Below are 20,244 nucleotides of genomic sequence, written 5' to 3'. Positions count from 1 at the left end.
AAATAAATCATCGACATGGTTTTAAATGCAGTTTCATGCAATGTAGCATGATCGGGCAATCCACAGTGGATGCCACACCAGCCACAATGTGATTTTCTACATGTGTATACGTTTACACAAAGTATATTTATATACCTTATGTAGCTCTTTGTGATGTAAATAACAGTGTTTTAACGTTGCTGGAAACATATTTCCTTGTTTCGCTCTCGTATAACCATGGAAAATTCTCCATAATTGCATAAAAATATTTTATGACAAGTTACTTGATCTTATTATGTCATGCTCATATAATCATCGTATACAAAATGTAGTGTAAAGATGGAGAAGGGCGTGCTCTGGTGGTTCGGACACGTAGAGATGATGAATTAGAGAAGATTGACGAAACATATTTATAGACAAAGATAAATTTATTACAATGTAACTTAATTTAATACAATACAAGTAAAACAAATGTAAATAAAGCTATTATAGTATTCAAATAAGCATTAAGAGAGGAATCTAAATTATACATCTTTATAGTAAAGCTATACATTTTAATATTAGAACCTAATGTGTAATTGCGATGCCTAAACTAAGTAAATGTATGCCTGTATTTTGAGCATCTTTTCGGCAATTTTCTGTATATTACAGCTGAAAAATAGATTGTCTATATTTAACAATAAATATAGACAATCTATAATAAATAAAATTATTAGTAAATTAATGGTTACCTATATAATAATAATTATGAAATAACTTCCAGCAAGTCTTCTGTTTCATTGTAAGTCTTGCCCTTAAGCCACAATTTGACGGTCTTTTTACATTCTATTCATGGCGAAATAATGCAAAGTGGTTTAATTTAAAGCGAAGGAATGTACCAAGGAAGCAAAAGAATGTATGCGAGTTTGCTGTGCGGAGTTGTGTACAAGATGAAAAGGTATCGAGTCGTCTGTGGTTGGTTAAAGTAACGGAATCAAATGGAACAAATGAGTGCCATTATGTCATTCAATCATTAAGAACAGCTCTCTGCGCTCTTTCCAGGTTTATCAGGGTGGTCTTATGTGCACCGCCCCAGGATGTAATGCAGTAAAGTAGCAATGATTGACATAGGGCTAAATACACTGATTTGAGAAGGGGGACGCTAGCTGCATATCTTAAATTTTTAAAAACATATCAATTTTCGAACTCTAGAAGTAAGCGCCACAATATGGTGTTTGAAATTAAGATGTTTGACAATTATGATACCTAAATATTTAATGTTGCTTGTGCTGTCCAGTGTTGGACAAGCACGAGGCTTACATGAGTTCGAAGGTTTGTACAATGGTGAGCTACTATTGAGAAAGCATTCGCAGGAGGTTGTAAGAAGATATTGTATGAGAAAGTCATATATTTCGTCTTGCTAGTATTCAGTGTAAGGGCATTCGCTCTGAGCCACTCGGTTACTGAGTTAAAACCAAATTGAGCTTGTGAAAATGTTCGATTCCAACTTGAAGCGCTGAATAATAAGACTATATCATCGGCGTAAGATATGATCTTGCCACCAGAGAGGGGAAGAGCGCATAGTTGGTTAATACAGACAAGGAATATGATTGATCCTAATATGCTTCCTTGGGGGACACCATATTCAGCCGGCTATTCGTCACTCGTTATTTTGTCAATCGTGACGCGCTGTTTTCTGTCAGAAAGATAGTCCTATAAAAGTGTGAGCTGCTTTTCTCTAATTCCAAATACTTCTAACTTGTTTAAAAGTATTGGTATGTTTACAGTGTCAAAGGCTTTTGCGAGGTCTAGAAAAAATGTATGAGGCGAGTGTGAGCGGGAAGTTGGTAAGGGTTAACCACGGCGAAATTTAGATTGTCTGAAAGAAAGTCATGAAAGCATTGATGCCTGTTGAAGAGGCGAAAGGTGTGTGTCAGGATCGTAGCAAATGGAAGGCTGTAGTCTCTGCCCATCCCTTTGGGCAAAAGACGTGAAATGTATGTATAATAAATGTGTATCGGTGGCGAGGCGTCCCCGTAACTCGATTTTTGTTTCAAATTTTCCACGTATCATCAAATATTTTAAAGTAAGTATTTTATGCTCAATTTTACGTGTAGACAATAAGATAATTAACCAGTAAAATAAAGTGTACTAGTATGTCTGTGCTAATAATGTTGTGCTTAATTGTCGTCAAGGCGCCAATTGTTTCACGCCTCGCCACTGATGTACTTACCAAAGTACGTGACTTATGATACTGAGTTATGTGACTTACCAAGAGATTCTGTAGCCGTAGAATAAACTGTACTATGCAGATGCCCGATTAGACCGAAAAGTTTTTCGAGTGGTAACCGAGTGTCGGATGACGCAGTGTGGGCAACAAGGTGAACCGATGACTTGCAGAAAATCCAATTTCTCTTTTTTTAGAAGAAATCGCCTAGTTGCTGTAACTTGAGGCGACCTTTAGATTTAACCACAGACCGTGGTTTTGACCTTCGCCTTTGGGATTTGTGAATATACTTTTAAAACCAAATGGATAATTTGTTGCTACATATCATTTCTATCCTTTACGTTTTGTTTAAATTGAATATCCATTATATTCTTACAACAAACTTTCGTATTGGAGTATGTGCCGAGCTGTACAGTACAAAAGTAACTAAAGAAAAAACATAAATCCAGAATTGCAGCTTCTCTTTGACCGTCAACCACGCGTGATGCGCAGCGAAAACTATACATATAGTAATATGATTGATATGATATAAATATAATTATACATATAGTGATAAGCCCTGTTATTTATCGCAATTCACATAGTATCTACCAGGGTTACTGCGCATATCAGCATCAGCATCCACATCTGCGGATAACCCGAATAAACTAAAATGCATTCCCATCAGCCTCCCTATTGATTGATGCTGATATTCATTGCAGATATTCGCGTCGTGACGCCAATAATTTACAAACCCCCAAAAACAGACTGCAAGCCGAAAAAGCAGCTCAGCTGTTGTTCTTACCTTTGAGAAAATGTCAGTTTGGTTAACCTAGACAGGCTGGTTGAATTTATGCAGGTGCAGTTTTTTTTATGTTACAAAATCATTGAAAAAAAATCATTAAAAAAGCTTTTTCATCACCAAAAAATCACTAAAAAAGAAAATAAGAAATTTTAACGATTTTTTTAAGGATATAGTATCAGCATTTGGTATTGCTGTACTTAAATGTTATTAGAGAAATTGTGTAGTTAGGATTCGTTGTAGGCGTTCAGTCTACTGTTTCTCCATAAACGATTAAACTTCAAGGGCTGTCGTGTCCAAAACGCACTTAGTCATTCCTTTGCCTTGTTTTTTTCCCCGAAATGTTTGCGATTTTTTTCGAAGCGGTAGTATGCTTGACAGAGTGATGCTGAATGCCTCGACGTCTAATTGTGTGACTAGAATTATTAGCAAAATAGTTTTCTAGGCACAAATTATTTTACCTAAACTTCGTACTCCACTTACAACTTCTACAACTCCAGGTGTATAATCACAGCACGTAATGTAAACTAAAGCACGGCAGATCGGCTGCAAACCGGTTCGCAGTGGTTCGTATGAGCTTGTGTGTTTTTACACTAAACAGCCAATGCCTCATGTCCGTTACTGTGAGCCATGTGTGCGAACTCGACTTGCATATGTCTTTGTGGGTTATAGGGCTCGGTCTATTAATTCCTTACTATATTTTTTTAATGTAAGATTGACTATCATCTCACCATGTTGTAATGAAAGAATGCCTATTTATTCTAACGTTAAATAGCCCCATATTTTCGGGAACATAGATGCCCTAGTAGAGTATTCCACTTCTTTGCCGTGTGCAGCGCAAGCGCACTGCCGCCCGTTAGTAGGCACGAGATCAAAATCGAATAGGTACTTTCAGGTAGCCCCCTTAGAGTGCAAAGAAGGAAGAAGAAAACTGCTCGTTCGAATGGAAAGCTATGACATAATATTCTTCTGCCGATCTTCAATATTGGACAGCATTTCAGGTGTCTCATCATGGTCACAACATTTTAGCAGAGTAGCTATTGTAGTTATGGTGACGATATTCGCAGACGGGTGACGTCATCTTTGATATTCAGCAGCGATAACTCCATTTGGTCCGGCAATGACGTCTGTAACGTCAGAGTAAGGAGCTTTTGATTATTCAATCTTATTACTACAACGTGATCCATTGAGGTCAGATAGCTGATATGCGATTGGAAAGTAAGGATTCGAAGCTGCAAATTTGAGGAATTTCAGGTTTAGGGTAGATTTATTTACAGCTTTGAGTCTTGCCTTTATCATATGGTTTTAGTGATAAAATCGGTTATGGTTTCCAAGAATGTTATTTGCGCTCTATGATCACTTGAAAAGAAGTGTTACTCAATTCGCAAGCTTTAGGGTCCTCGTTAACCTGGATTAAAATACAAGATTCAATGTTGCCAGAAACGGCGAGTAGTTCCTGATAATAAGTACCAACATGATCATGAATGCGTCATGAACATCGGAAACGTTTACAGCGCGTGTGTCATCATGATCGTAATAATTTCTTTGCTGTGTTCTTGGTTCAAGAAAGCGTCTATAAGAAAATTCATTCACTAAAATTAATTCATTATAATTTATTTTGTTAAACACAAGAAAATTGTTATCTAAGTAACACCCACAACTTCTTTACCAATCGTGTAAATAAACAGATGCAGCGACGTTGTTTACAATAGAGAATACAATAGACAATAATTATTACGAGTAAAGTGAACGTGTTTACCTTTGAGGAAGACAAAGTTATCAGGTCATTGTCAAAGGCTTAAAGCATCTATGTGATTACTTATTTAAACAAATGGTTTAGATGTAATAAATTGACTACTGTAATTATGTAGTATCATTGGCAAACCAACAGGTCTTTTTTTTTTTGCCAGACAAAGAATCATCTTGTAGTTTTCTCTCAATGACATCCCTGGGCATTGTCTGTCGTCCTATCATCCAGTGGTAGCCGGATTCAATCGCACTGTCTCTGAAGTTTACAAAACACGAGGTGTTATGGTAGCTCGGCGTCTTGCCTGCCGTAGTGGGTGCGGTTCCGTGGTTCGCGATCTACCGATATCGCTTTACTCGATAAAAAATCGATTAAATTCTTCTATTCGTAATAGATTCTTCCCAAGGGTCCGCGACTGTCTTACACTGTGGTCGCAATTTACCGAAGCGTCTTTTCTGCGGAAGGAGTTTCGAAAAAAGTTTGCCGCAGATCAATTTATGGGTTCAACAGTCTCGTCGTCTTCAGCCAGCGTAGTATGTGTTTTTATATAATATATTTTTAAATTAATCAGTGTGGCGCTTTGTTTCTTGTAAGATTTCGGTTTAAACTCCGCAATAAAACGGGATAACTGATTAAAGGCTGGAAAGTGCGTTCCAATGCTAGACCCGTGATTAGTACAGTCTCGGTAAAAGGGCGCATCGCAAGAAAATTTTTATCGATATCAATTTTCCTGTGTTGTTTGATGTCCGCGGCCTGTGATCGAAGGCGTACACGTTTTATTTTCTGGAAATGAGCCAAGGGTCAAGGGTATGAAACCTCTTCGAACTCTTAGTATATTATAATATATTACTTTAATGTCTTGAAATTGATGTACGTGCAAATTTCTGAATTTGTGCCGAGACCTTATCAATGGATTGTAAATATTTACTCGTTAAATACATTTGTGGTTCCGCCAATAAATATTTTGTTTTCAACTTCATTGAGTCATTGTACGTGAATATTTTCAAATAATCTGTAGATTATTTAGTAACACACAGTTTTTACACTTGTGACGACAAAAACAGCTAGGTTTTAGTTTATATTCTGGCGTTTCTTGGAGAATGTTGCCAGTGTCTAGTCATAGTCAGTCTTGGACCCCTTTTATTGATTTTTTATAGAGTCAGTTGTAACTACTTGTAAGTTGACACTATTTTGTCACGAGTGTTTTTAATCAGTCTTACATAAAACAAACTCAACAAAACTCACACAATCATATAAACACTATAAAATCTTGAAAATGATCGGTCGTAGTTTTTAACTTAAAAAGATGTAGACTGTTAGTATATTGCAATTTCAATAAATGTGCTGCCATATAGCGGTCAATAGCTGTCCGACGGACAATTCGGGTTGTTTACTTAGTTCTCCAAAAAAAAGCGACCATTTTACACCGGTATGATTTATTTTCGTTAAAAAATAAAAATATAGTTTAAACGCTTTACATAATCGATTGCAGTTGTCTATTTCAAGGAAAACAAAACGTTAATATGTATTAAATTTATTTATTTCAGAAACTTACAGACAATTTTCACATTGACAGTGTTACGCTCGCAATATTGCATTTAGGGCAAGTGTCTGAACTAGATAATTAATAATCTGTATTTCAGACATCAGCGTTTTTCTGTGAATACAAGAACAAGTCGCACTGCTATTACTATAGCATATATGTTGTAACTAAAAATATGTGAAGTTTAATATTATATCATTGCTGAGCGTAAAATTTGATTCTCTACACGTTAAAAAAACCGTCGTTAGAATATTGTAAGAAACAATCAAAAGACATCTGCTTAACTCAAAAAGAGACACACTGTATGTGAGCTAGTTCTGGACAAAATAATCCTTATTCAAAAACATGAAATTAATTTTTCCATTTTATTTTTAAATATATTTGAGAAATTGTTTAAGTGTCTATTGTAAACTATAACATATAAATTTTAATGATTTTTTGCGGGAAGTGAGTAATTCGTTCTTCATCGATTCTGAGAAAGTCCACTTTTTCAGTTAATACGCTATTTTATTAACAGTGCGATGTGACTGATTTCAAAATAATATTGTCTTCTAAAATAAGTCTAGGGATTTTGAGTTTACATTTTAATGAAATAATGTTCGTACAGACGTTTGTTAAGGAATGGGACAAGTTTCCAGAAAGTATTTAAAATCTTAACCACATGATATTCAATACTTTATCTCTTTTCCATAATGCTAACAAGATGTTACAAAATATAATACAGAGGGCTTTTATAGACCCTGTCAGTCGTTTATATTTGTAAATAATGCTTTTCAAGTCCCTAAAACTCGAATGTAATTTAAAATATTGTCACGCAAACGGCATTACATGTCAACTCAGAACGTGTAACGTCATTGGTAGATAAACAGACTCCATGATATTGTACTGTATTATTTATGACAAAGTGCTCACTTGCCACTTGCGAGAATTTTACGTATACATACACTGTCTTCAATCCAAAATTTATACAGTTTTTACAAGATAATACGCGAACGGTGATTACGGCGACGTATCAACAACGAAAAACTACATCATACTGCCTTTGATGTATTTGTCACAACTTATCCTCAATATTTCAAAAGACGCGGTGAAATGATTCAAAGGCAAACTAGAACCAAAACTATAAATCTTTTGTACCAACCTCGCTGCCATAAAGTAATTTATAAGAAAAACTGTTTCAACACGTATTTAATTATTTTCAATAATTTACCAAATGAAATTAAATTGTTACAAGGACATACTTTTAAATTACAATTGGCAAAATGTCTTTTGACACATTGCTTCTGTAGTAATAAAGAATACTAAGAATTCTCAAATACAAATTTACCATTACTGTATTCTGGCAAGTAAACGTATTCCATCCTATTCTCTTTCATTACCTATATATGACGTCACGTGGTGCGTTTGGTGCTTACATAACAGATTGAAAATATTGCAATTTTCAAATTTTATTTATTGAATTAAAAATATAAATCGTCTTGATTCCACATTCTTTTTAACCACATTTAAGTTTTTTTCTGATTATAAATAATAAAAGGCAAGGTTAGCGTGCCTCTTGATACGTGCCTCTTCATTTTAGTATCACATGTATAATTATTAATACAAAGATCGAACACTCAGAAAAAAACACTCAGAAAAAATTCCTTCGATCTTTGTATTAATAATTATAACAAACTAGTGGAGTAATTTCACAAAAAATAATTGAATATCAATTCAATAAAAATTTAATTAATACAGTGAATAGCGACATCTCTCGCCAGGACTGGTAGCTGTAAAGGTACTAACTGGATGATAAATCTGTCATAGACTTCTCATAGATGGCGCTACGACTAAAAAGTCGTTGAAAGACCAAATACAAAGATACGACGCAAGCACATAGAAAAATTCGTGAGATCCGTTGGTTCGTTCCGTGGCTTAGTTGGTATAGCGTCTGGCACGGTATGCAAGAAGACGTCGGTTCGAATCCGGCCGGATCGAAGGAATTTTTTCTGAGTGGTCGATCTTTGTATTAATAATTATAACAAACTAGTGGAGTAATTTCACAAAAACTAATTGAATATCAATTCAATAAAAATTTAATCATATGTATATTTTTTTAAATAATTGATATAATATTTCTACCCATTAACTGGATAACTTGAGAAGTTCTAGTACGTATTACCAATCATCGTTTGGTAAATACCTAACGTAATCTTACGTACGTGTCCCGCTATCCTCAAAACACAGAACAATGTCCCGCTTTGACAAAACAGGAAGCACGTGACATTAAAAAAAGATAGTCCATCAGACTACACAAGATTCCTTTATTTTTTAAATTGGTAATCATTAAAAATTTAAGTTCTTTTTACATTTTTTTATTCATGAAACTTATTGTAAATATCAGAAACATGTGTTTTACTTATTTTTAAAACAGAACGAGAGGCTTGTGGGTAAAATATAATGGCCACGTTATGAGTACATCAGTTGGGCGTTTTAACTCGTACAGTTTGGATGTATGTTTTAACTTGTAAGGCAATCGAAAATGGTGTTTTAACCTTAAAAAATAAACGCCTAAAACTACAAACAAAATACGCCAATAAATTTTTACAATACATTTTTTTTAAATTACATCGAAATCACTTACAAGGTGTCGATTCTACACCGACCATGCAGGGGGTCTATTTCGTACGAAATAATCTCAGTACAGAGTACTAAAAAAACCGGCCTTAAAAGTACGTGGAATTACATCTGTTTGCCAAGTTTTATTGAAATATCCCCTAGTTCGCCACTATACAGGACTTGCCACAGGAGATAATAAAAATCGATTCTCACTACTCAAAGTATATATTGAGAGAGAAAAACGCCTTGAATTGGAGAATAGCAAAACCAACCATTAAAATAATTGCTCCTTAAGTAAAATTTAGGCGCTATTTATAAAAATGAATGTTCATGCGTGATCAGCTACCCTCAGAGGTGGATGATTTTCTTCAAAATGAAATGGGACCACTATGAAGGTACCCCTTTCCAACAAAAAAAGAATCGTGAAAATCGGTTCACAAATACCGGAGTTATCGCGTAACATACATACAAAAAAAAAAAAAAAAACCGAAAAGCCAATTGAAAACCCTCCTTTTTTTAGAAGTCGGTTAAAAAAAAGTAATAATCAACCCAAACAAAAGACAATGTCATGTATGAAACTTCAATCGCATCATACGTTTTTTAATTTGGTTTCGGACATAGAAAAGGAGTAGACCCCCCCAGTGAATAGAAATGCTAGTAACAGGTATAGGGATTTGTAGAGCTGGCAACATATGGTTTTTAATTCCATTTCTCGCCAGTGGGAATCACTACTGGCTACAACTGAGATTTTATTATCCCATTTATCACCACCTGGTGACAAGGTTTCTTTTTTCTCATTTGTCACCAGCGGGAACAAAACTAGTGAAGACGACTGTAAATAAAGAGAAAAATAAGGTAATTTACGATCAATTCAATGATCGATGACTTACCATCTCAGTCAGCCGTGACCATGGGACCTGTAAAGGATCCGAAACATTGGTTTGTTTGTTTCTTAATATACGCGACTTAGATCCGAAAACATAGTTTCATTTCCAATGTGTAACAACGTGGAAAATCTAAGAACTCGAGATGACTATATCGCATGTATTTATAGAAAGATTTTTCTGACCGGTTCAAGCCTGCGTTAATATGTATGGTGATTTTTCTTGCCGTTGACTCATGACAAACCTTATTACAGGTTGGTAGCAGGATTCGCGACGGGCGTAGCACTCGTTCTGTTTGAGTTGTTCACGTTCATCTTGGGACTAACCATGTTTGCATCTAATACATCTCTCATCTGTATCCTTTATAACATTCTCTATCTCCTTTATTGATCGCTTTGCGCAACCTTGTCTATCACCTATTAACATTTCACTGTAACAACAGGTTAATAATGGCTACTGCTTATCTCGGGAATTTCGATCTCGTCGATTGTTTAGCATTTTCGAGACCGAGTAATGCTAAGGCCAGACAGGCGGCCGCGGAAGCGTTCCGTACTCAGGAATTGTAATGTACGAGTTCATATGAACCCTGGCACACTGATATGTGCGGCGCGGCCGCGCGTCTGCCATCATTTAAAAAAAAGAATGTTATTTTTATTTGCTGTCTATAATAGGCAGCCATCTCCGAGGCTATCTTCAGTCGAGCGTTAATTCCTTAACAATAAATCAGCGATATCGTGTCACGGGTTCGCGATGATCGCGCTCTCATATTTCGTTCTGGAGAGCTGGCTTTGCGACTGGTACTGGCCGTTATTCGCAATCTGCTCGGTGCTTCCAGCCGCAGTGGACATCGGAGCGGCTGCCACAGCGTTACTATGTCGTGCCTTGTGATTCTACATATAAAATATTTTAGATTTAAGATTCAAAATATGGGTAGATTTTTTTAAGAAGATTGCATTGAAATTCGTAAGTAGAAATTTTTTTATGAAAATATATTTTAAATTATCTAACAGTAATAATTAAGCATTAGACCCTGGGGCTACAATGTATTATATCATTTTACTATTTAAAGTATTAAGATGATTTTAGATATGTTAATTCCGTATTGTAGTTGTATATAACTTACGACGTCTCTAGTACATTGTTTAATCGCAGTATGACGTCCGTAACTAAATAAATGTGTTACTAAATACTCTGACAGTGACCAATATGCACTACAGAAAAACTGCTGCAAACGAGTATATTTTTACTCATTAGCAAGAATGTATCGAAGGTCATCATATGTGGCACACTACGTTGCCGATACAGGGGCATATTTTTTATTATAGATAAGAGATCTTTGAAAAATTAAGTTTGTGGTTTCTCTAATTACCAGTGTGCGTTTAAACGAAAAGCACTTAAAAAAGCACACAAGAACGCTTAAGTTTGTGGTTTCTCTAATTAAAAGTGTGCGTTTAAAAGACAAGCACTTAAAAAAAGCACACAAGCACGCTTTTCAATTTAAGCGTAAGCGTTGGCCAGTTCAATACTCAACAGTTTCATTTTTTACATGTTTCAAGTCCCGCCATCTATGTTTCCGAAAGAAATTCATCAATGTGAATAATTTTATAAATAAAAATAAAACTCGTACTTACAATTATATGGACGTCGGGTCCGCGCTAAAAGAGTCCGAACTTATAGGGCGTTAAAATCGTATACAGAGCGTCATTCACGCTTTGGTCTTCGTTTGTTCGACTGACAGCGAAGCAAGCAAAATTAGACAGTACTGCGATGACATTACAATTTAAATTCAACGTTTTAGCTTTTTCATATTCCTTTACATGTCACTACGTTTAAATAGGTTGACTTGGGACATTTTTTTCGTGGTTTGTGTATTAGACCCGTCGTCCATTTATTTGTAAGTCAATGACGTAAAAAGCTGTTTTGTAAGCACGCTTTTTAAAAAAGCATACCTTGTTAAAGTTTAAAAAATAAGCAGCTTACTATGTCTACTCGTAATCTATGATCTTCAGCTACCTACCAAGATTATAATTTTAATTTGTCAAACGTCACGTGACACATTTTAAATACCTCAAGGGTCTGTGTTGGTGGTCTTACTAATTGTTTATTAGTATTTGTTATGATGAGAAGTACAAAGTTGTGGTAGCCTAATGGTTTGACCTACTACCTCTCGAGCAAAAGCTGCTGGTTCGAATCCGGGCTTGCGCCTCTTGAGTTATTCGGAATTGATGTGCGAAATTTAATTTGAAATTTACCACGAGCTTTTCGCTGAAGAAAAAATATTATGAGGTAACCTGCACGAAAACGTGTGAAGTCCCCAATCCGCATTGGGTCAGCGTGGCGGATTTTGGCCTAAACCTGAGAGGAGACCCGTCCCCAGCATTGGAACGTTAAAATGGGTTAATGTTGAATAAGTGCAAAAAAATCAAAAACGAATACTCTCGGGCTTTGGACACCTGGCATTTTGCCAGTCTTTCCACTGTATTGACTGGAATATTTTTTTTATTATTATTAAATGATCTAAATATTTAATAGATTCAGGCGGTACTTTGCGGAAATCCATGTTAATAAAATAAAAATTTGCTACTATACGAGTGAAGATCCGGCCGGATTGATAGCAGCGTTAGCTCTCGATCCGGCCGGATCGATGGAATTATTTCTAAGTGTTCGATCTTTGTATTAATAATTATAACAAACTAGTGGAGTAATTTCACATAAAAAAATAATAGAATATCAATTCAATACAAATTTAATTACAGAAAATAGCGACATCTCTAGCCAGGCCTGGTAGCTGTAAAGCTGCCTAACTGGGTGACGAAAGACTTTCATAGATTTCTCATAGATGGCGCTACGGCAATAAATACGAAGATTCGACAAATGAGCACGTAGAAAAATTTGTAAGCTCCGCTGGTTTGTTCCTTGGCGTAGTTGGCATAGTGTCTGCCATAGTTTGCTAAAAGACGCCGTCGGTTCAAATCCGGCCGGATCGAAGGAACTTTTTCTAAGGGTTCGCCTTTGTGTTAATAATTATAAGAAACTAGTGGAGTGATTTCACAAAAAAACTATTGAATATCAGTTCAAAACAAATCTAATAATACTACTCTGTCATAATTTGCTACTCTACGAAACCAGTGATGGTTAAAATACTACTACTCAGGTTGCGTTTGTATAATTTGTTTTATTAATTTTATGCGGAGGGAGAGTGGGAAAATGAATTGCACGAAAAAAATATTCATCACAAGCGCAGTCATTTTTGCAATATTTACCCTTCACTGATTTCGCAGGGTAGCAAATTAATTTACTTCTTACTTACCATTTTTATAGATCTAAGTAATATCTATTACAGACTTCCAACGAACACCAGCAGCTAACTCACTCTCACTATTACAAAGGCTCATGGTCGCTATGGCTCATCCTGGCTGGGGTGGCGACAACGCTCGGCTCTTCTCTACCGATGGGCTTCCACATCGGCGTGGTCAACACTCCTGCTGAGGTACGTCGCATTAATCACAAGGGCATGGTTAATTACAATGAAATACGATTAGCAGGATTCATGTTTACCTTTTCTGGGCTCTGATTCAGAATTCTTCGATATTTCAACCGAATCATTCGATTGGATTTCGTTCTCGAATCGTGGCTTTCCGAGCTATTCAGAATATTCGAGTTAAACGTTCTATTCGGATACGATATCGTTATTCAACAGCGTTTACGGAGTTAGTCGATGAAATAGATTGCATATAAAATGAAAATCCTTTTATATACATTTTTAAGACTTCAAAGGTCTAAAATAGAAAAATAAATAAATAAAACAAATAAATCATGTGACTAAATAATTGTCCTAAAAGTGAAAAAAAAAAAAACCAAAAAGTGAATTCTGTCTATGCCATATCTAGATGCGGGATGGATAAGTCATAATTCTTACATCCATGTTTTTGTTTGCTGCGTGTGAATGCCGGCCGCATCGTGCAACTACCTTCATCGGAACTAATTGTAGATAAATTCAACTCAAAACGTATGATTTTAATTTTTGTCTACCTACATTATTTTTCTTAATACGCCGTGAATGGTGATGGTTGTATAGATTTTAGTGCGCTTTACTATTAAGTTTTGAAGTAAGATCTTAAATTTTCTCTGTAAGTGAATTTATATTCTTAAGAGAAATAAATATTCTTTAACCACAAATATAGAAATGCATTACTCTTGCATAAAAAAAAATTAATAAAATTTATTTGCAATAATAAGAGATTTCCATGTTACGTTCTTGCTTTGTAAACAATAGGACGTTCTGTAACTTTCATTGGATAACTGTGTGCTGAATAACGTTTGTTGCTTTGGCCGGTCAAGAAGTTCGAGTACGGGTGTGACGTCATTTCGGTTCGGTTTCGAATACTACAGTTTGACGTTCGATTCGGGTGTTGTGAATAAAAATGAAAAGAAATCGGTCGACAATTGAGTTATCGTAAGGTTCTGAATCGACCCCCAGCTCAGGGTTGCAACTTTAAACAGTGTTTCCATTAAACCACTATTTCGTGTTGCCGTTGTAATAATTTTTTTGTACTTAGTAACTTTTGACTGTTTTTCCTCTAATTTAGTGTCGAAAGTTTCAAATTAAAATGGTTCGAAATTACCGAAAGTAATTATTATGATAATTACATTATCTTTTAATTACCCGACAATTATACAAGCTGATTCATAATTTTGGCAACAGTGAGAAAAGAAAGTAAACACTATGAAAAATCTTTGGGAAAATGATCTGGTTTGTGATTTTTTTTTTTGGAATTGACATTTGACACGTTTGGATATGAAATGAAACTATTTTTCCGGATTTAAATCGCGTATATTTGTTATATCGCGTATATTTCCGATTTAAATCCGGAAAAATAGTTTCATTTCCTATGTGTAACAATCGCGAAAACCTAAGAACTCGAAACGTTTGGGTATGTTTTGTGATACAAACACATGCCACGACATTACTTGCGGTAGCATTTTTGTTGTACCAATTAACTTTATGAATAGTCACACTATCGCAGCCAACCGGTCTGTCTTTTCGTTGAGGTTGCCAGAATACCTTAACTAAATACTACAATGTGGGTTTTAATACTTATATAAATAAATCGGTGCTACTCATTTACTAATAAACTTTTAAAATTTATTTGCAGGTTATAAAGAGCTTTTGCAGCGAAAGTTTGTTAAGTAGATACGACGTGTCCTTGAACGAGCGGTGGCTGAACGTGTTATGGTCGTGCATAGTGTCTATATTCATAATTGGAGGATGTACTGGTTCCGTGCTGGGCGCAGTGCTTGCCAACAAGCTTGGCAGGTGGGTTGGCTCCTCCATTTATTGACAGCTGTATCTTATCTTTTCGTCGTAATAGAATAAGGCTAATTTACGTTGATGCGGAACGGAATGAAATTATTTTGGAACTTGACTTTAAAAAACTGTACAAATTTGTTTACAAGTTTAATATCATTGGTATAAATCGATGCCTTACTTTCTGAACCTCGTATCTTATAAAGAATGATTATTCAGGAGAAAATAAAAACAGAGCAAAACTTTCTGCGAATGGAAATGCGATGTGAAATCATCCTGTAAAATTTTTATATACAAGCCATTTTTTGCATTTCAGTAACTTTGTCCTTTAAGATACGAATTTGAGAAAGTAAGGCGACGAAGTATGTACTAAATTCTATTTGATATGAAAAAAGACATTACTGCGTTCCGGTTTTGAAGGGTAAGGATGATGGTGAACAGGTTAATATGGCGAAGTAATGCAAAGTAGAGTTTAAACTAAATTAATGTGCCCAGGAAGCACTAGAATATATGCGAGTGTGCGGTGCGCAGTTGCGTACATGCAGGTCTTCTGTGGTTGGTTAAAGATACGAAATTAAATGGAGTAATCGAGTGCTTTTTCAAAATTATTTGAAGGATCATTTGGACGTAGTTAAGCAAAAAGGATCCATTCCACAAAATTATTAAATAATGAGTTATATGTACTAAACTGTTCCTAAAGTCTAATCTCTTAGATCAGCAAAAAATCCAACATATAAACATAAATAAATATCTCTGGAGTTACATGACATTATAAGTTTTGAAAATAAAACAAGAGTGAGAATCACTTTTAAACTTCAAACTGCCATATCTCGAAAGTCAGTGGATGTGGATTGGATCCTTTTTGTTTAACTACGTCCATTTAAGAGTGAGACACCTGAATGATTTACAATTCTTAATTTTTTGTTGTTTGTTTTAAGCTGATTGTCTTGTAGCCAAATCTCAATTAAAAAATATTTTACACCTTCTATAAACAAGTGACTGTTGCATACGATATTTCAGAAGATATCTTTGTTTTTTAACTAGGGAATTCCCAGTACTATGAGTACCAAACCAACGTAATTCACTCCGGGACACTTCCCAGAACACTCAGCCCAGAACCAATTTAAAAAAGTTTCTTTCTCAATTTGGTCGTATTGGGAATCAAACCGGGGACATCCTCATCCAGCGTCCAAAGTATAAACCGTTGGGCCACTGAGATCGTTAGTGTAATGTTACATAAATTAATTAACTAAATTGTGAAATAATAATAAGCCCGTTTTGTTGACGATGCGCAGGCGCAAGGCGACGATAGTGACCAGCCAGTTATCTCTAGTGGGTGCGCTTCTATTCGTGTTCTGCCGCGCCGCCAAGTCCGTCGAGATGCTCATTTTGGGCCGTCTAATAGTCGGGCTAGCCGGCGGTGAGTTCATTAGACAAAATGAGACCACTTCACATATGTTGCTCTGTAAATAAGTAACTAGACCCGAGACAATATAGAAAGTGGTGAGGAAAACTCGACCTCTAGCTTAGTTGGTAAAGCAACGGGGACGGAATCTCGTGGTCGCAGGTTCGAGTCCTGTTGGGTCGGATAATTTTTTCTTTGTGTTCTTTGTATTTAACAATGTAGAAAAGTTATTTCTAAATTTATACACAGTGACTTGCCGGGAATCGAACCTGGGACCTCGGAGATGGCGACAACATCAAAATCGGTGTGCAAGCCACTCAATCACGGAGATCGTCTGATCCCTATGACTGACCACATAATACATTGAAATGTGTTATAAATTGAATCAAATACAAATATAAAAATCATTTAAAAAATGCTTACTCACTTAAAACCAGAACTGATATTCTATCTCGATACCTCCAATACTACTAATATACTCGATGAGAGTATATAACCAGAAATAGAGACGAAATGTCACTTAATTTGTTTGAAAACTATTCCGCTTAAATCATTACGGTGACTACTGCGCTCCGATAGGTCAGCCCGAATTCGAAACAACTGACGGGTGGTGCCCGTCAGGATGGCTGGACCAAACGTGATATACTAATCAAACTGTGCTCAATAGCAGCATAGTCTAAGCGCCTGCAAAACTATTATTAACAATTACACGGAGAAGATAAACTGTCTTCTTTAGATGATAATTTTTGCAAAGGCGTTTCATAATTTTTTTTAAATAACTTTTTATAGAAGCTTCCTAACATAGTGAGAAAAAAGTATGTTTAGGTAGTAAATAGTTATATAAAAAGTAAATTATATACTGCTAGAACCATGAAAAACGTAAAGTAGTCCAGCCAACCTGACGTCAGAATGGCTGACCACTCTATTTCTTTAATATTTTCGTTAACGCAAAGCTAGAACATATGTCAATAAAGGTACTAAATAGTAGACAATAGGTAGTAAATAATGAGCACAGTTTGATTTGTATATCTCGTTTGGTCCAGCCATCCTGACGGAAACGACGGGTGTCGTCAATTGTTTCACTTCAAAACGACCAGTTTATCTTGGGCTTTGCTATAATGGACGAAAATTGAAAAATTACATATATAATATTTAATTACCGATGAAATGTGATTCCGTTTATTTTGTAATTAGATGTTTTTCCCACTCCACCGAATGGAATAGCCCCTCATTGTTAGAGATATTTATCTTATCTGTTATTATCTTTATTACAATCAATACAGAATATTTTTGGAATATACGGAGACGTACACACAGACGTGCTCAGTTGTTGGCGCTGTACTATATCACCTGTCTAATTTGTGATTTCAGCGCAAACGAGAGTTGATATTTAAAAGTGACATACGGCCCAATTGCCAGGGATGTATGGTCCTCACTTCGTCTCTATTTCTAGAACTTTATTTTTTTATCAGTTTATATTATTTTTGTTAACGGCCATATTTATTAACTAATAATATGCTCCCCGAAGTTTGAGAAATAAAAATGAAACAAAAAACGAAATTTAAAAAAAGACACTGGGTTGATGAGAAAAAAATTCTGTGTGTTGGATCTTTATATTCATAACAAAACTTGTGAACTTATTTCACAGATACAATATCTCAATAAATAAGAAATAAATTAATTTTGTGAAAAAAGAAACAAAAACCAAAATGAAAATATAACAGGTCCTAAAATTAAGTTGGCTTAGTGCTCATTTAAGGTATCGATCTTTCCAGCTTATTAAAAAAAAGTGTTTTGCGATAAATAAGGTTAAGCATGATTCCCCTAACCCACTTGACAGTACAAGGGCTAAGTTATTGTAAAACGTTGACAGGTTTAACAACAAGCATTGTCCCAATGTATCTATCGGAGCTGGCTCCGCTGAGCCTGTCAGGCACCATGGGAGTGGCCTGTCCCATGGGCGTCAACGTGGGCGTGCTCGTGGGTCAAATCATGGGCCTCAAGTTCATATTGGGTAAGTTACTTTATTGCACACAAAACAGTACAAATGGCGGACTTTATGTCTTTAGGCATTCTTTACTAGTCAACCGGAGAGCTGGATCCAAAATAAGTTTCATGCAATGCATAATTGGACAACCTAAGATTAAAAACAAATAATAATAATAATATGTCATTTATTATGGATCACGGAAGAAAAAAAAACAATGGAAGTGCTATATGCCTCGATTACTATCAAAACCGATGTCGCCAAAACTAATACATTCTTAATTTGAAACATTACAAAATTTTTTTTTTAAATTTATTAAGGCTTTGGCAAAGCCATCAGCCTAAACATGAAGTTTAATTATGTTTCTGTAAATATGGCCGCCACAAAGAGGATAGGCAATTTGAGGCGGCGTGCTTGGATTGACTCGGGGTTTCTTAAAACGGGCCGATAAGTGTATTTTAGTTCGAGATTCGTATAATTTCGCGTTTTAATCTTCGATTAAGGCACAATAGCACTATCCTATTCCACTTTAAACTAGATTTCACAAAATAATTGAAAGTCAAAATAAAAACGACACTTTTCCCTCCAAAAGGTCCAGAGCGAATCCGAAACATTACAAAATCTTAATATTGATTGTTGGTAGTTAAAAAGTTAAAAAGAAATTACAAATTCTGTATTGTTAATATAATTTAAACTTTACCTTGCATATCATTGAAATTTCAATATTATCGATACCTATTATCACAAGTTACGACGTTTTGATTTTATATTGAAATTATAATCAATGTGCTGCCATCTAGCGGTTCATTGCTGAACGACGACGAGTTTTAGTTATTAATTTAATTTTCCAAACAAGAAGATACCATATTGCAGGGGTATAAGCTTTACTTTTGTTTTCTTGTAACAAAAAAATATTTCGATAAATAGTAAATTGAACATTTATTAAAATAAGACTGTCCGATGATATAAAGTACCACTATGGGTAGAGATGGGGTTTTACTCGATAAATAATAATAATAATAATTTATTTCAGACATAACAAATCCATAGAATTAGAATAATGTTAAATTAGAATTAGATATTATATATAGGTACTTAATTATTAATAATTGAAATCCAATGTCTCAGTATGGACGAGTCGCAACTACGAGCTATAGCAGCTATAATGCTATTGGTACTATCTAGCACTCTCTGTCTAAGAGAAGAAACCCTCTTTCTAAGCACAGCAGCAAACCCGTCCGTACGTGCTAACAAAAACATTTCAGATACACTAACATAAATATCCGTCTAAGGATAAATATCATTTTATCCTAAAACATCGATAATTATTTTTTGTGTTTTTTATAATAAAATTCATTAGAATTCATTTTTTATTAAATAATTACGTTTTTGCCATTCTGTTATGTAACAACACTGTTCTACCAACGTTTTTCAAGTCGAGTGGTATAAAAAATTCGATTGACGGAAAGTTATCAAATTGACTGTAACCCTTGTTGATGTGACCTATCCTGTGTTAATAAAGTGCGACCCACCTTTATGGTCGTGGTGTCTACTGCGTACTAAATAAAGTCATGTTTGGATTTGAAATAACCTAAGGATTCTCTTTCACATTTCACACACAAAATCTATTAATTAAAACACGTGATATAAAAAATAAATGTTTATAATTGTGAAGGTACACAAAGTGTTTTAAAAATATGCTTTGTTTTACTAAATATAATTATAAACCACGATTAAAAATATTTATCCACGTTTTTGGATAAATATCGAGTAAAAATGGATATTTATCCTGAGTATTTATTCCAA

At 35.1% G+C, this 20,244-nt stretch overlaps 1 protein-coding gene across 2 annotated transcripts in view; it reads left to right on the top strand.

Moving 5' to 3' along the window:
• The window catches only part of LOC113237188 (solute carrier family 2, facilitated glucose transporter member 1-like), a 37,554-nt gene that overhangs the window by 7,445 nt on the left and 9,865 nt on the right, over nt 1-20,244 (top strand). The window contains exons 2-7 of one of the 2 annotated variants that reach the window (XM_026473520.1): nt 9,993-10,093; nt 10,466-10,701; nt 13,082-13,228; nt 14,895-15,055; nt 16,342-16,466; nt 18,325-18,465. In XM_026473520.1, coding sequence (XP_026329305.1) covers nt 13,190-13,228; nt 14,895-15,055; nt 16,342-16,466; nt 18,325-18,465 — 466 coding nt within the window. In that variant the 5' untranslated portion in view covers nt 9,993-10,093; nt 10,466-10,701; nt 13,082-13,189. The remainder of the gene's footprint in view (nt 1-9,992; nt 10,094-10,465; nt 10,702-13,081; nt 13,229-14,894; nt 15,056-16,341; nt 16,467-18,324; nt 18,466-20,244) is intronic. The other variant, XM_026473519.1, reaches the window with a different exon arrangement.

Source organism: Hyposmocoma kahamanoa, unplaced genomic scaffold (assembly GCF_003589595.1).
Source record: "Hyposmocoma kahamanoa isolate Upper Pololo Valley unplaced genomic scaffold, ASM358959v1 93, whole genome shotgun sequence".
Taxonomy (NCBI): domain Eukaryota; kingdom Metazoa; phylum Arthropoda; class Insecta; order Lepidoptera; family Cosmopterigidae; genus Hyposmocoma; species Hyposmocoma kahamanoa.
Note: the sequence above shows the minus strand (reverse complement) of the source record. Positions and strands in the feature narration are given on the sequence as shown.